The 14,118-nt window shown below is 53.7% G+C and overlaps 2 protein-coding genes across 2 annotated transcripts in view; one reads left to right on the top strand and one right to left on the bottom strand.

Moving 5' to 3' along the window:
• LOC127474849 (zinc finger protein 501-like) overlaps positions 1 to 10,723 on the bottom strand; it is a 51,433-nt gene extending 40,710 nt beyond the window's left edge. Inside the window, exon 1 of the mRNA XM_051796159.1 lies at positions 10,485 to 10,723. Within this exon, the coding sequence (XP_051652119.1) occupies positions 10,485 to 10,626 (142 nt within the window). The 5' untranslated portion in view covers positions 10,627 to 10,723. The remainder of the gene's footprint in view (positions 1 to 10,484) is intronic.
• Positions 1 to 14,118, top strand: part of LOC127474810 (uncharacterized) — a 1,039,526-nt gene that overhangs the window by 661,980 nt on the left and 363,428 nt on the right.

Raw genomic sequence — 14,118 nt, forward strand, 5'->3', positions numbered from 1 at the left:
ACCTTTCCCAGGGTATTTTGATCTGTTGAGGAGAAAAAGTCACTGCTGAGTTAGACCAGGCTTCTGCAGCCAAACATTAAAAAATCTCACAGCCACCCCACTCTCAGGCTCTCTCTCCTCACTCAGACCTCCCTGCAGCTCCCTCCCCTGAGCTCTGGCTTTTGCTTGCTGAGGGGACCATTGAAACCAGCAACTCTGTGATGGGCTCCCAAGGACCGAGGACTTCTTCTTACTCTGCTGGGAGAGGGAACTTGGAATGCAGGGTGATCTCTAATTAAATATATTTGTGATACATCCAAGAGCTTCTCAGCTTTGCTGTTTGCAATTTGCCCAAATGAGGAACTGAGCTGAGGGAATTCTTTGTGTTTGTTCACCCACTTGTACCTGCCACACTTAGGAGTGGTTGTGGAAGTTTGAAATCCCTGACATTTCTATTGCACTGTGGGTTCTGAGGGGCCCAGGGACGGTCCCTCAGTGCAGAGAGAAGAGCTGCTCTGCCCATCAGTCCTGGGCTCAGCTGCGCTGTGCTGGCAGCTTGGAGCTGGAGGAGCGTCACACTCAACTGTTCCCCTACAGAGAAACTGTACAGACATCCAGGAATCCATGTCCAAAGAACAGATTGACACACTCCTCACCTTTTCATCTCTGCCCTCCCAGACTCAGACACAAAACACTCATTGCAGCTGCCCAGAGCATTTCCATGGATTTAGCACTGAGGAGTTTTCTCCATGGGGATCCTGTGCAGCACAGAGATCCTATGGCAGAGCTGTGCCCTTCTGGAGGGCACCTGCAGCCCTGCAGGACACCCAGGCAAACAGCTGAAGACCCTGAAGGTGCCTGGAGGGCACTTGGGCACTTGGCTCCCACAGACACATCCCCACAGCAGCACCCAAAGGGGTTGTGTCTGCACAGGAATCTGCCACCCCCAAACCTCACACTGGCTCAGAAAACCCACTGGTGAGAACAAGGAGAGCCCAGGCAGCAGGGGATGGCAGGGAAATGCCACAGTGCTGCTGCCAAGGGAGGAGGGACACAGAGAGACAGCTGGAAATCAGGGCCTTGTCCTTGCCTGGGCTCTGGCTGCTGCAGGGCAATGCACAGCCCAGCCCCCGTGGGCCTGAGGGCACAGGCTCTGCTTAGGCTGGGAAAGGAGCCCAGGCAGGAGCTGCTCAGGGAAGGGGTCTGTGCCACAGGGACAGCAGGGAGGGGCCCACATCCCCCTGCCCAGCCCTTGTGGCAGCAGCTGCCTCTCCCTGCCTGCCTGTCTCTGGGTGAGGAGCTGTTCCTGCCAGCAGCCCCTGCCTGTGCCCAGCTCAGCTCCCTGCCAGTGCTGCCAGAGCCATCCCCAGCCCAGTGCCCAGGGGCAGCTCTGCCTGGGCAGGGGCTGCAGAGTAGATCCCAGACAGCCTGCGGTGGCTGGGAAGGGGGAGGTGTTCTGGGGGGATGTGCTTCCTGAGAAGGGCCCCTGGAAATGGAGGAGGTGGAGCTGAAGCTGTGAGGAGCCCTGAGCCTGCAGCTGAAGGGCCCTGCCCAGCCCTGCCCAGCCCTGAGGGGTCACTCCTTCCCCACAGCCCTTCTCCCACAGCCCCGTGGCAGCTCCTTGGCCGGGCTGAGAGCTGACCCTGGCAGGCAGCAGAGTCCCTGCCCCAGCACACAGAGCCCTGGGGGCAGGACCCTGCTCTGCCCCACAGCCCTGGGCACCCCTGGCTGCACCCCCACCTTCCCACCCCACAGCCAGCCCTGGCACAGGGAACCTTCTGGCCCTGGGCCTCTGATGGGGCAGCAGCAAGTCCTGCTCTGCAGCAGCTTCTCCTGCTGCACCCCAGCAAATCCAGCAGAGCCATCCTGACACCTCCTGCCACTGCTGCCATTTGGCAGCTGGGAGAGGCACTTGCAGGAACTCACCTGCACTGCTCTGCAGCCACAGCCTGACCGTGGCAAAGGGCTGGCAAGGTTCCTGCCCTGAGCAGCTCTGCCCTGTCCTCCCAGCCCGGGATCCCTTGAACCTCCTGCTCCCTTCTCCTGTCTGCCCTTGCTGCCTGCAGCTCCTGCCCTGCTCTGCCATATGGCCACTTCCCCTGCACTGCAGCAACTGGGAGAGTCCTGCTGAAAGATCCTGGAAGCTGTGGGATGTGGCAGCTTTAGGAGATGCCTCCAGGAAGGCAAGTTGAACTTTCCTACAGCCAGAGAATTCTTCCTTCAAATCCTGGGAAGGTTTCTTGCCTAGTGAGAGCTCAGTCACCTGCCAGCCCAGGCTGCCTCTCATGTCTCTGCCTTCTCTCCTGTGCTCTGGGTGCTGCAGGCAGTGCCCTCAGCCCTGCTGGGCTGTGCAGAGGAGCTGCTCACCAGCAGAGCTGTCTCTTTGAAGCTCTTCTTGGTTGCCAGGAGCTCCCTGTGTGCCAGGAGCCTGGCCCAGCTCAGCAGCACAGCAACAGCCCCAGGCATTTCATGACCCTCAGGGGATGTTGAGGTTGTTTACATGAGACTCAGTCCCTGAGAGTAAATTCTAACAACTTCTCAAAAAACACTGAAGTTTCTTGTGGTGCTAATGAGTCTCACTGAGGGACACAACTGAGAACGTGTCCCCAGATTCCAGTTAGAGCAGAAATCTGCAGTGATGACAAGGATGGACAAGCAAGGGAAAGGTGGTTCTGATGCTGAATAAACTTTGACTTGCTTTCTTAATCCAAAGGGCCAAGCCCTGACCCCCAGCCCCTGCGAAAGGACATCCTGTCCCTGCCTCATTCCTCAGGGCTCTTCCTGGGGCACTGGGATGTGGGATGTGCAATGCCAAGGGCAGGACCATGGGGTGGCACCTGCCAGGCTGCTGAGCAGGGACAAGGAGGCCATGAGGCCCCAGGGCTGCAAGGGGCACTCCCCTCCTCCTGGCCTCAGGGGCACAGACAGCAGCCCTGGCCAAAGGCCTGCAGAAGGTGGCTGTGTCAGGGCCTTTCAGCTTCTCCCCCTCCCTGTCTCCTCTCCAGCCCAGGCTGTCCTACGGTGTCCATGCCCTGCCCCTTTCCCTGCAGGCTGTCGTCATCCCCCCGGCTGCCCCACCTGGCTGGCACCTTCCTGCACTGACATCTCTGCGTCCTCCCTGGCTCTTCCTGCACACACAAAGCCTTGGGCTCATCCAGGCTCCTTCTTTGTGACATATTGCACCACAACACTGACCTCAGAGGGAAAGTTCTGACTTCTTGTCACCAGTCTAGGCCACCCCAGCTGCCCTTGGTGGCACTAATTCTTTCTTAGGCTGTTTTCTGACAGGAAGAAAAGCTCCACCTGCTCTGACACCCCCCTTCCAGACCTCTCAGGCTACTCCTCTACTGTCCTCAATCTTCCCACCACTGACCCCTGAATCCTCAGCCTCTATATACGGGTCCTGTGCTTGAGGCCCCAAATTCCTTCCTGGGAGATCTCTGGGACCTCTCCAAGGTTTTGGAAGATGACAACAGAGTGCTCTTATCCCAGGAAACACAGAGGGACACTTTTTTCCAAGGACTGTCTTGGCAGAATGAGGCACAATCTCTTTAAACTTTCTGGCACAAGGGAGCTCTGAGCTCTGGGTACGGAGGGAGCTCCAAGTGCCAACCACTGGAGTGGGAGCTACAAATCATCAGGGCTTGTGTTCTTTGGAGGGCCAGACACTGGTGAGAGTGGTGTGTGTGTGTGCACATGGAAGGACTTGAAGGGCACAATGAACTGCCTCAAAACACTGTCAAAGCAGGAAAATCCCATAAGGCACCACAAGACATAAGCACTGGTGGCAAACAGGAAGGCCTTTAATTCCAAGGCCTAAAGGGAGGTGAAGCTTTGGAAGTAGCCCCCAGGACAGAATTGCACTGTGCAGAGTGTGGGAAAGAGCAGACAGCCATAACAGGAAGCCAGGGCTGGTAAGACAGGTCTGAGGAACCCATCCAGACAAAGATTCCCACCTGCAGACTGGAAGCACAGTGGGCAAAATTCCCACCGTGGCAAGCTGTGGGAAAGGAAGTAAGTCCTTGTAGATGTGCCAGCCCAAGCTGTGGGAACAGCATCTACCCCCCTGAATATCCAGGGCTTGGGTTGTATAAAAGTGATAGCCCAGAAGCACAACTTGGGGACCCTCCACCGAGCAGAGCAGGGTGAAGAAGGACCGGTGGGAGCCTCAGGGATCTCCATGGTGTGATACATTTACTTCATCTCAGTCTCTCTCTCACTGGCTTCCCACCACCCCCTTCTTCTCTCTCTCTTTCCATTTCTTTCTCTCTCTCTCCCTCCTATTTACTGTTAAATCAAAGCTGGACTGCTGCCTTTGGCACATGGTCTCCTTAGCAGCTGAATTTGGGCAGAGGCGTCTTTTCATAATGGGAACCTGAGAGTATCCATGAGGTTTTACAGTGTGGGAATGGCCACTGGATTCCATGAGGTTCCACAGAGTCACAGGGTCCATTTGGCTTTGTAAGGCTCTGCAGTGTGATAATGGACCCTTGATTCCATGGGTTTGCAGAATGTCTCAGGACTCCTTTGGTTCTAGGAGGTCCCACATAAAACAGTGGCCCCTTGGTTCCATGAGATAATACAGTGTCCCAGGAATTCTTTGGTTCCATGAGGCCCTGCAGTGTCACAGTGGCCTCTGAGTCCCCGAGGTTCCTCAGTGTCACAATGGTCCCTGATTCTATGAGGTCCCAAAATGTCTCAGGGCTCCCTTAGTTCCATGAGGCCCTTCATGGCACAATGAACCCTTGGTTCCATGAGGTTCCACAGTCCTCCAGGGTTCCTATGATTTCATGAAGCCTTGGATTTTCACAATGACCCCTTGGTTCCACGAGGTTCCACGGTGTCCTTGTTGGAACACACAGGGCTGTAATGTTGTCACCCCTGCAGAGCTGCCTCCAGCTCTGGGCTCCAGCACAGGAAGGACATGGACCTGTTGGAGCGAGTCCAGAGGGGACCACCAAAGGGATCAGAGGGATGGAGCAGCTCTGCTGTGAGGAAAGGCTGAGAGAATTAGAATTGTTCAGGCTGGAGAAGAGAAGGCTTTGGGATGACCTAATTGTGGCCTTCCAGTGCCTGAAGGGAGCCAACAAGAAAGATGGAGAGAGACTATTTACAAGAGCCTGGAGTGACAGGACAAGGGGAATGGTTTCACACTGAGAAAGGGAAGGGTTAGATGGGATATTAGGAAGAATTTCTGGACTGTGATGGTAGTGAGATCCTGGCACAGGTTGCTCAGAGAAGTTCTGTCTGCCCCATCCCTGGAAGTGTCCAAGGCCAGGTTGGATGGGGTTCTGAGCTCTGAGTCTAGTGGAAGGTGTCCCTGCCCATGGCAGGGGGTTGGACTGAGATGCTCTTTAAGGTCCCTTCCAACCCAAACCATTCCATGATTCTGTGACTGGTGGGGGATGTGGTGGTCGGAGCCGATGGGCACAGAGACCCCAAAATGATGGAGTTTTCCATTCTGGGTGGAGGAAGAACTGACACCCTGGACTGCTGGTGGTCAGACTATGGTCTGTTTGGGAGACTGACTGATCTGGGTGTGAGTGTGGATGTGCTGGAGGGCAGGAAGGCTCTGCAGAGGGATCTGGACAGGCTGGATCAAGAAGGCCAAGTGTCAGGTCCTGCACTTGGATCCCAATAACCCCCTGGAACACTCCAGGCTGGGGGCAGAGGGGCTGGAGAGCTGCTCAGCAGGAAGGGACTTGGGGGTGCTGCTTGACAGTGGCTGGATATGAGGCAGAGTGTGCCCAGGGGGGCAAGAAGGCCAAGGGCATGGTGGCCTTTGTGGAGAAGAGTGTGGCCAGCAGGAGCAGAGAACTGATTGCCCCTCTGTGCTGGGCACTGGGGAGGCCCCACCTGGAGTGCTGTGTCCAGTTCTGGCCCCTCAGTGCCAAAAGGCCCTTGAGGGGCTGGAGCGTGTCCAGAGAAGGGAACGGAGCTGGGGAAGGCTCTGGAAAACATGTCTGCTGAGGGACGGCTGAGGGAACTGGGCTGGTTGAGTCTGGAGAAGGGGAGGCTCAGGGGGGACCTCATTGCTCTCTGCAATGACCTGAAAGGAGGTTTTAGTGGGGTGGGGGTTGGTCTCTTCTGCAAAGCCTTTAGTGACAGGAAGAGAGGAAACGACCTTAAATTGCATCAGGTAAGGTTCATATTAGATATTCAAAAACCCTTTTTCCACTGAGAGAGTGCTCAGGCATTGGAACAAGTAGCTCAGGGAGGTGGTGGAGTCTCTGGAAGCATTCAGGTGGCATCTGGATGTAGTGCTTTGGGATGGGGTTTAGGGGTGATTCTGGTGGTGCTGGGTTGACAGTTGGACTAGAAGATCTGGAAGGTCTCTTCCAACCTTGATGATTCTGTGACTCTCTGACCTGTCATCCCTGTTTGCAGGTTTGTGCTCTAACAAGACCCTGGGGATGTTTTCTCTGTTGGGTCCACAGAGATTGTGTTGTGTGAGCTTTTTTCCTCTACGCTTAAAACAAGGAGTAATTAATGCTAAATCCAGTAGGTGGTTTTCAAGTACTAACTTGGTCCAGTTTGTCCAACTGTTTCCAAACAGGTGAGGAAAATCTGGAACTTTAGAAGGGTTAGTTTTTTACCTCATTAGCAGGATATCCAGGGGTGCACCAAGTGCCTTCCAGTGAGGAGCACAAGAGACCAGTAGACAGTGACAATATTGTTCTAATGTTAATGTCACTGGAGCACAGAGTGAGATCACTTCTGAGTTATGTTTCTTTAATTAGTGATTGGGAATAAAGAGAAAAGCACATAGTTGATGACACTTTAGTATTTATTTCACACTCTTAACACTAAGGTATTTTCCAGCTGGACTTTGAATAAGGTTCCATGGTATACTGCAAATTTCCATCTCAAGTTAACAGTCTACTTCTTCCCAAAGAAATTCTCAGCAGCTAACACCCTTTCATCATCTGGCTCTTTCCCTGATGGCTTGGCTTCTTTCCTGTTTTATCCCTTCTCAGCCACCCGTGCCAGAGGCAATATTGAGGAAGGAAGTGGGTTTTAAAAAAGAGAAAATGCAAGAACTTCCTTCAGGCAGTCAGTTCTTCTGGGCAGGGCCGTCTGACTCCTGGTGTGTTTCCCTCCATGTGCTCAGCACCGGCACAGGGCACACTGAGGGAGGTCTCCAAACTTTCCTGTAGGTGATTCCGTCAAAACTAATCCCCTCCCAGGGCATCACAAGATGATGCTCATCAGCTCTTCCAAGTCAAAGGAAACTTCTTTTTCCCCAGGGCAGAACAGATGGAAACATGGTACCAGTGCAAGAGAGGGACAGCGGAGGCCCATCCCCTGCCATGGGGGCGGTGACCCAGACTCCCTGTTTGTCCTCTAGTCCCTCTGGGAGCCCTGAGGTTTCCCTCTGGTCCCCTCTGTCTCCCTGTGCTTGGAAACCCTTCCAAATCCATTCTGGTGAGGGGAGGTGGTGATGCAGTAACAGCAGATGCCTCGTGGGATGCCTGGACACCCCTGGGGAGGCAGAGCTGGGGCCACTCATTCTGTGCCCTATCCTGGCTGGGTGCTGGGGGGACTGCCCTGAGGAGAGACAAATGAGGCTTCTCCTGGGGAAAGCCTCAGCCAGAGCTCAGCTTCCCAAACAAGGCTGGGGCTGGGGGTGTGCCGAGGAGGAAGTTGTCCTGCAGGCAGCAGGGCAGGACAAGCAGGACGCAGTCTGCTCAGGACATGGTGCATCTGAAGGACACCATGGGTTTGGGCCCATTGTTGCTGCTTTATGAAATCACAGCCACCTACAACTGGCTCAGTGGGAACAGAAAAGCAGTGCTCGTAGTTTGAATAGTGGTTTTTGCTGAAGATTTGAAGGCATCAGGAGAGCTGTGATGTCACAGGGAGGATGTGATGTCACAGAGGAGGATGTGATGTCACGGGGAGCTGTGATGTCACAGAAGAGAATGTTTTGTCATAGGAGACATGCGATGTCACAGAGGAGGATGTGATGTCAAAGGAGAGCTGTGATTTCATAGGAGAGCTGTGATGTCACAGAGGAGGATGTGATGTGATAGGAGATGTCTTTCCAAAACCTCAGCCTTAGCATGAGATCCAGGCTGTGCTTAAGATCTCTTGAAAGAGCTCTGTGGTAGAGGAGATTTCCTGCTGCAAAACTGCAGCTTACTTATACTTCCAAAAAAAAGAAGAATATATAAACATGGGGAAAATGTGTAATGTGAAATGTAGCTGTAGATTATTATTTAAAATTACTACCTAAAATCACATTAACCTATTTTAGACCAATTTCAATTTTAAGCAGAAAAGGACACAATTTAGATGAAGTATGCCATTTTTAAATGATCTCAAGGGTATTCATGCTTGGGTTTTTTTTGTTTTGTTTTTTCTTTTCATTCTGTGTAAATCAACTGGACTTTTCAGCACTGTAATTAGAGTCAACATTATTTATGTGACAAGTTAGGTTCTTCTGTTGAAAGAATTCTACAATAAAATGACATTTGGGAGGGCACCTGCCCCTCAACAGGCACCCAGCTCACCCCAAAAGGTGCTGGGACCCCCCTAAAACCTCCCCACAGCCCCTCAAGGACCCCCAAAAACACTCAAAGCCCACCCAGGACCCCACCCAACCCCTTTTCTGGAGGATTTCTCTGGGCACTGGTGGTGCTGGGAGCCCCCCCGGCTGTGGGCGAGGAGCTCTCAGGTGAGCGGGGGGTGGGAAGGGGGAGGTCAGTGGGAAAAGGGGGGTCATAGGGGACAGAAGGGGTGGTGGGACCCCAAACTGAGTGGGAGGGGAGTGGGACCTCAAAAAAATGGAGGGGGAGGGGCACTGAGGTTTGGGGGATGATGGGAGAGGGGTGGGAGAGGTCAGAAGAGTGGTGGAAGGTGAGGGTGGGACCCCCAAACTGAGCATGAGGGGGCTGGGGAGTGGGGGGATGATGTGGAAGAGGTGGGAGGGGGGGAAAAAGTGGGGGTTGGGACCCCAAAAGTGATCCTGGTTGGTCTGGGGATTGAGGGGACCATGGAAAAGTGGAAGGAAGAGGGAGAAGGGTGGAAAAGGGAGGGTGGTCTGGTGGGTTCAGCGGTCCCATGGGGGTCTTTGGCACCAGGTTTTGGGAAAGGGAGTGGTTCTCCTGAGCTCCCAACTTCCTGTGGGGTGCTGGGGGCTGCTGGATCCAACCTCAGCCTTGAATCTTGCCAACATTTTAAATTTAGAGGAATTAGAGAGGTGTGACTGAAACACTTTTGTCCCCCAGGTTTTAATGATGGCAAATCAGATCTATTGATAGAAATGAGTTATTTAGGGTTACAAATGATCAGACAAAAGATCTTCATCAGAATTATTTCCTGCACAACAGAAACACTAAAACTACCAGGAGTACAGGATAAGATAGGACAGTGCTCTACACTAAAGCAATTGTTGAAACAATTCTACTAAAGTTGACACAAAAGCAATAATTCTTAATTAGAGATGGATGGAACTCCCCCAGACCAACGCTGGTGGGGAGATCTCTGCTCTCAACCTCCAGCACTGACATTGGGGGGTCCCCAGCCAAGGCAGGAATCTCCACACTCCCCCCAAGAAGGGTCCTGTTGGAAGAAGCTGCCCCTGGGAAAGGGGACTGGCCATTTCTGGTCGAAAGGGATGGACTGACAGTCCTTGAACTCCAGGGGTTGCCTCCCCATAAGGGGGTAAGTTTGGGGTGGAAGCAGTGGCTGAAGCTCTTCCCACAGTTGGGGCACTCACAGGGCTTCTATTACCCCGGTGGGTCCGTTGGTGTCTGGTCAAGTTAGAGCTGTGGGAGAAGCTCTTCCCACACTCCCCACACTTGTAGGGCCTCTCCCCGGTGTGGATGCGTCGGTGGATGACGAGGGTGAAGTTCCGCTTGAAGCCCTTCCCGCAGTCGGTGCAGCGGAAGGGCCTCTCATCCGTGTGCGTTCGCTCATGCACGAGGAGATTCCAGCTGGTCTGAAACCTCTTCCCACATTCCCCACACGTGTAGGGCCGTTTCCCACTGTGAATGTGCTGGTGTCGGATCAGATGGGAGCTCTGCCTGAAGCTCTTTCCACATTCCAAGCACTTAAAGGGCTTCTCCCTGCTGGGAGGCTGCTCAAGGACCATCAGCTCAGAGCTCCCCCTCAAGCTCCGGCCGCCTTCCCGGCACAGGCTGGCTCTTTCCTCCTCAGAGCACCCTGGGCTGGCTTTGGAGCCCCTCCTGCGGGGGGATCTCCGGCCCTTTTCCTCCCCGCTGCCTTCCTGCGCCGGGGAGCCCTTCAAAACGGCCTCTCCCACCAGGGTCTCACGGGGGGATTTGTCCTCCGCGCTCTCCCTCAGCTCGGGGCCTGGGGCAGGAAGCAAGAAGGACAGGCAGGGGATTTGCCTCCGGCCCACAGGGAAGGCCAAGGACATCCCCCCAACTCCGGCCCCGGCAGGACGGCGGCGCCAGCGGGGTTGTCCTGCAGCCGGGGCCATGCTGGGCTGACAGAGCCAGCACAACACCCGCCCAAAGGGACACTGACTTCCTCCTCACCTGCCTGGGGGGCCCAAGGCATCTTCCTCTTCCTCGCAGCCTCCTCCTCCATCCGACCAAGCTTTGGGAAGGACAAATCCTGATGGGGGGGAAAACAAGGGCTGAGTGCATTGGCTTGGGGGTTCCTCCTGCCCAAGTCCATCTCTAGAACTCACCGGGCATCCTGTGACCATAAAAACCTCCAAACCACCAAGATTTAGCCCAGAAAAACACAAATCATCAACATTCAGGCAAAAGCCTATAAGAAAGAGTGAGAAGACTCCTGCCCCCCTAAACTGAAAAAAGTTGAGATTCACCTAAAAAATACTCTAAAATATGAAGATGAGCCCAAAAAAATTCTCCTAAGATTTCCCCTTTTCTGGTTTCCCCCCTTTAGGGTTCAGAGAGTCTCCCCTCTCTGGGATGCTGGGGGTTCTACCTAGAGATGCTGGGAGTGTTGGGGGTCCCAAGGCTCCCTTCTCCTCTGATTCTTGCCTTCGGGATGCTGCATTCCCAGAAATTCCCCCTCTCCAGGTTCTCCACTTTGTTGTCCTAGGGGATCCCAGGGGTCCCCACTGTCCAGGCTTCCCCTTCTCCGTGCCCCCCCTCACCAGGCTCTCAGGGGCCCTCTGAGAGGGCACTGGGAGGGACTGGGGGGGAACTGGGGCACACTGGGGGGCACTGGGGAGTTACTGGGGGATACCAGGACACATGGGGGGACACTGGCAGGTTACTGGGCCATACTGGGGGTTACTGGGTGCTCACTGCAGGATCACTGGACCATACTGGGGGGCAGTGGAAGGTCACTGGGACACACTGGGTGGTCACTGAGGGGGTTACTGGGCCATACTGGGGGGCAGTGGGAGGTCACTGGGATATACTGGGGGCACTGGGATCCCCTTACCCGGATGTGGTACATCTCCCCCTCTGGATTTTGGGGGGCATCCCTAGGACCCCTCCCCTGGGGGCTGGGGGACCCCTTGAACTCCATTGCTGGGCTTTAGGGGACCCTGTAAAATCCTTTCAAAACCTCTGAAATCCCCCTTCGACCCATCAAAACCTTCTCCAGGTCCCTTCAAATCCCCTCAGAGATCTCATCCCTCCCCAGCACCCCCCAAACCCTCTCAGTGACCCGCAAAACCCACCTGGGACCCCTCAAGCCCATTCAGGGACCCCCAATCCCCCCCACGGGCCCTCCAAACCGTCTGGGACACCTTAAACCCCCCAGAGACCCCAAAACTGCCTCAAGGTCCCCGCAAAGCCTCCCAGGAACCCCAAACCTCCCCAGAGAGCCCCAAAGCCCACCTGGGACACCCCAAATCTTCTCAGAAAGCAAAACTCCCATCAGAGCCCCCCAGCACTCTTCAGGGACCTTCAACCTCCCCCCTGAGTCCTTTCAGGGACCCCTCAAAACGTCCCCAGGGAACCCCCGAACCCCCCCGCTAAACCCTCCCGAGCCCTCCAGCCTTTCCACCCACAGCCGCGCTCCCCGCAGCCCCCGAGGGGATCCCCAGACCCCGCTCTCGCCGCCCCCCCGCCAACTCACCCAGCGAAGTGCAGCGGCCGCAGGCGAGTCCTCCTCACTCCCGACCACGAGGCCAAAATGGCGCTCGCTCCGCGCGCCCTCCGCCTTTACAGACCCGCCCCGCAGCCAATCAGCGCGCGGCCACGGCCCCTGTCCGCCCCCCGCCTGCGCGGGGCATTGTGGGAGTTGAAGTCCTTGCGGCGGGGGAGGATCGGACTTTTTTTGGTTTTTAGTTTTTCTGTCTTCTTTTATTTTCTCTTTTTTTCTTTCCCTCTTTTCTTTCTTTTTTCTTTCTTCTTTCTTTTCTTCCCTTTTTTCTCTCTCTTTTTTCTTTTTTCTCTTTTTTATTTGTTCTTTTTTTTCCTCATTTTTTCCTATTTTTCTTTTTTTTCTCTTTTTTCTCCCTTTTATCTCTATTCTCCCTTTTTTAATTTTCGTTTTTCTTATTTTTCCCTTTTCCTTTTTTTTTTTACATAGTTTTCTATTAGTTCTTTTATTCAAGGACGATTTAAGCACAGATCAAAACAATCTCCATGTACATATCTTACAAAAACAGATAATCTGCCTTGTTCCAGGTTTGTGAGGGTTCCTAAGATCACAGACATTGAGACATCAAGGGTGGAAGGTGAAGCAACTTTATCCTGTCCCTTGCCACAGCCTTCAATCCACACCCAGCCCTGGATTTCTGGAAAGCCGCTGGGCAGGAGCAGGAGATGGAGCTGGTGCTCGGCGGGAGGGGCAGGCAGGCCACGCACCTTCTATTAGAGGCACTTCAATCATCCAGGAGATCCAATGGTTCCAGGGCTGTGTGTTCATTCTTCAGGCATCCAGCCCCAGTACGGTCCCCGACCTTGAAGCGCCCCCCTGGATGCCTAAGTGTCCCCTAAATGTCCCCCTAAAACTGCCCCATAAGTGCCCCTCAGGATCCCCAAGTGTCCCCCCAGTACCAACTCTTTATTCGTGTTTATTATTTCACTTTCTGGGTGTCTAAAACATTTCTGGCACGGTTTTGCCTTGGGGGAGCTGAACCTCATTGCTGGCAGCAGGGACTTGGCTCACAGCTGAGGAGTGTCTGTTACCAAAGGTGAATCTCATGAGTTTCAGATTGTGGCAAAAAAAAGAAGAAAAAGCCCTCTTTGCTGTGTGCAGCCAGTTCTGTGAGCAAAGCAGGACCCAGGAGACTGAGCAGAGACGGGATAGGGTTGGGAAATGTGGAGCAAGGTTGTCCACACTGTGTCAGACCTCAAGGGAAAGCTCCAACCAGTCCAAACCTCCTTAGGAGAGACCCTGGATCAAAATCAATCAGAGAAAGCTGCAATCAACTCTTTTCAAAGGAGAAAAGTAAGAAACTACACCCTTGAAAATAAGAATGCATGTTTATTAGAACCTCTTTGAAGTATTTCTGCGTATTAAGAAAACTTCCTGATTAACTGCACTAGACTAGAGGAAAATCAAGGCAGAGCTGTGGTTTCTTAGCACTTGATTGATTTTAAGGAGCCCCGTGGTCCCCACGGTGCACTTGGCGCTGAGTCCTTGAACCTCAGGTGAGGTTCTCCTCTGAGAGAGAGGAGACCTTTCCATGAGTCCAAGTCAGAAGAGAATCTCAACATATCTCAAAGCATTAATGGGTCTCACTGAGGGCCATTCCCAATCCAGGCTCCTCAAGGACTCCTTGAAGGAGATCACTGCAGGCCATGATTGCACAAATCTGTCACAGACTTTGTGTCAAAAGCAAAAGCCAAAGTGCCCTTAAAAACTGAACTACTTCAAAGAATTGATGAGCCCCACAGAGTGTCACAACTGACAAAGCCTCTCAAGGGACTCATTAGAGCAGGTAATTGCAGAGGATTGCACAAACCTCTCCGAGACTCAGTGTGGAAAGCAAAACACAAAGTCCTGTGAAAATCCTGCAGTCCCTGAAGCATTAACGAGCCCCACCGGGTGTCACAACCGACAGAGTCTCTCAGGGGACTAATTAGAGCAGGTCATTGGAGGCCACGACTGAACAAACCTCTCAGAGGCTCAGTGCCAAAAAAAGCACCTCAATAAACCCTGAGTGCCTTGAAGCATTAATGAGCCCCACTGAGGGTTGTCACTGTCTGAGGCTCTCAAGGGACTTGTTACAGCAGA

This window comes from Manacus candei, unplaced genomic scaffold (assembly GCF_025592945.1).
Source record: "Manacus candei isolate 608988 ecotype Guabito, Panama unplaced genomic scaffold, ASM2559294v1 h1tg000045l, whole genome shotgun sequence".
Taxonomy (NCBI): Eukaryota; Metazoa; Chordata; class Aves; order Passeriformes; family Pipridae; genus Manacus; species Manacus candei.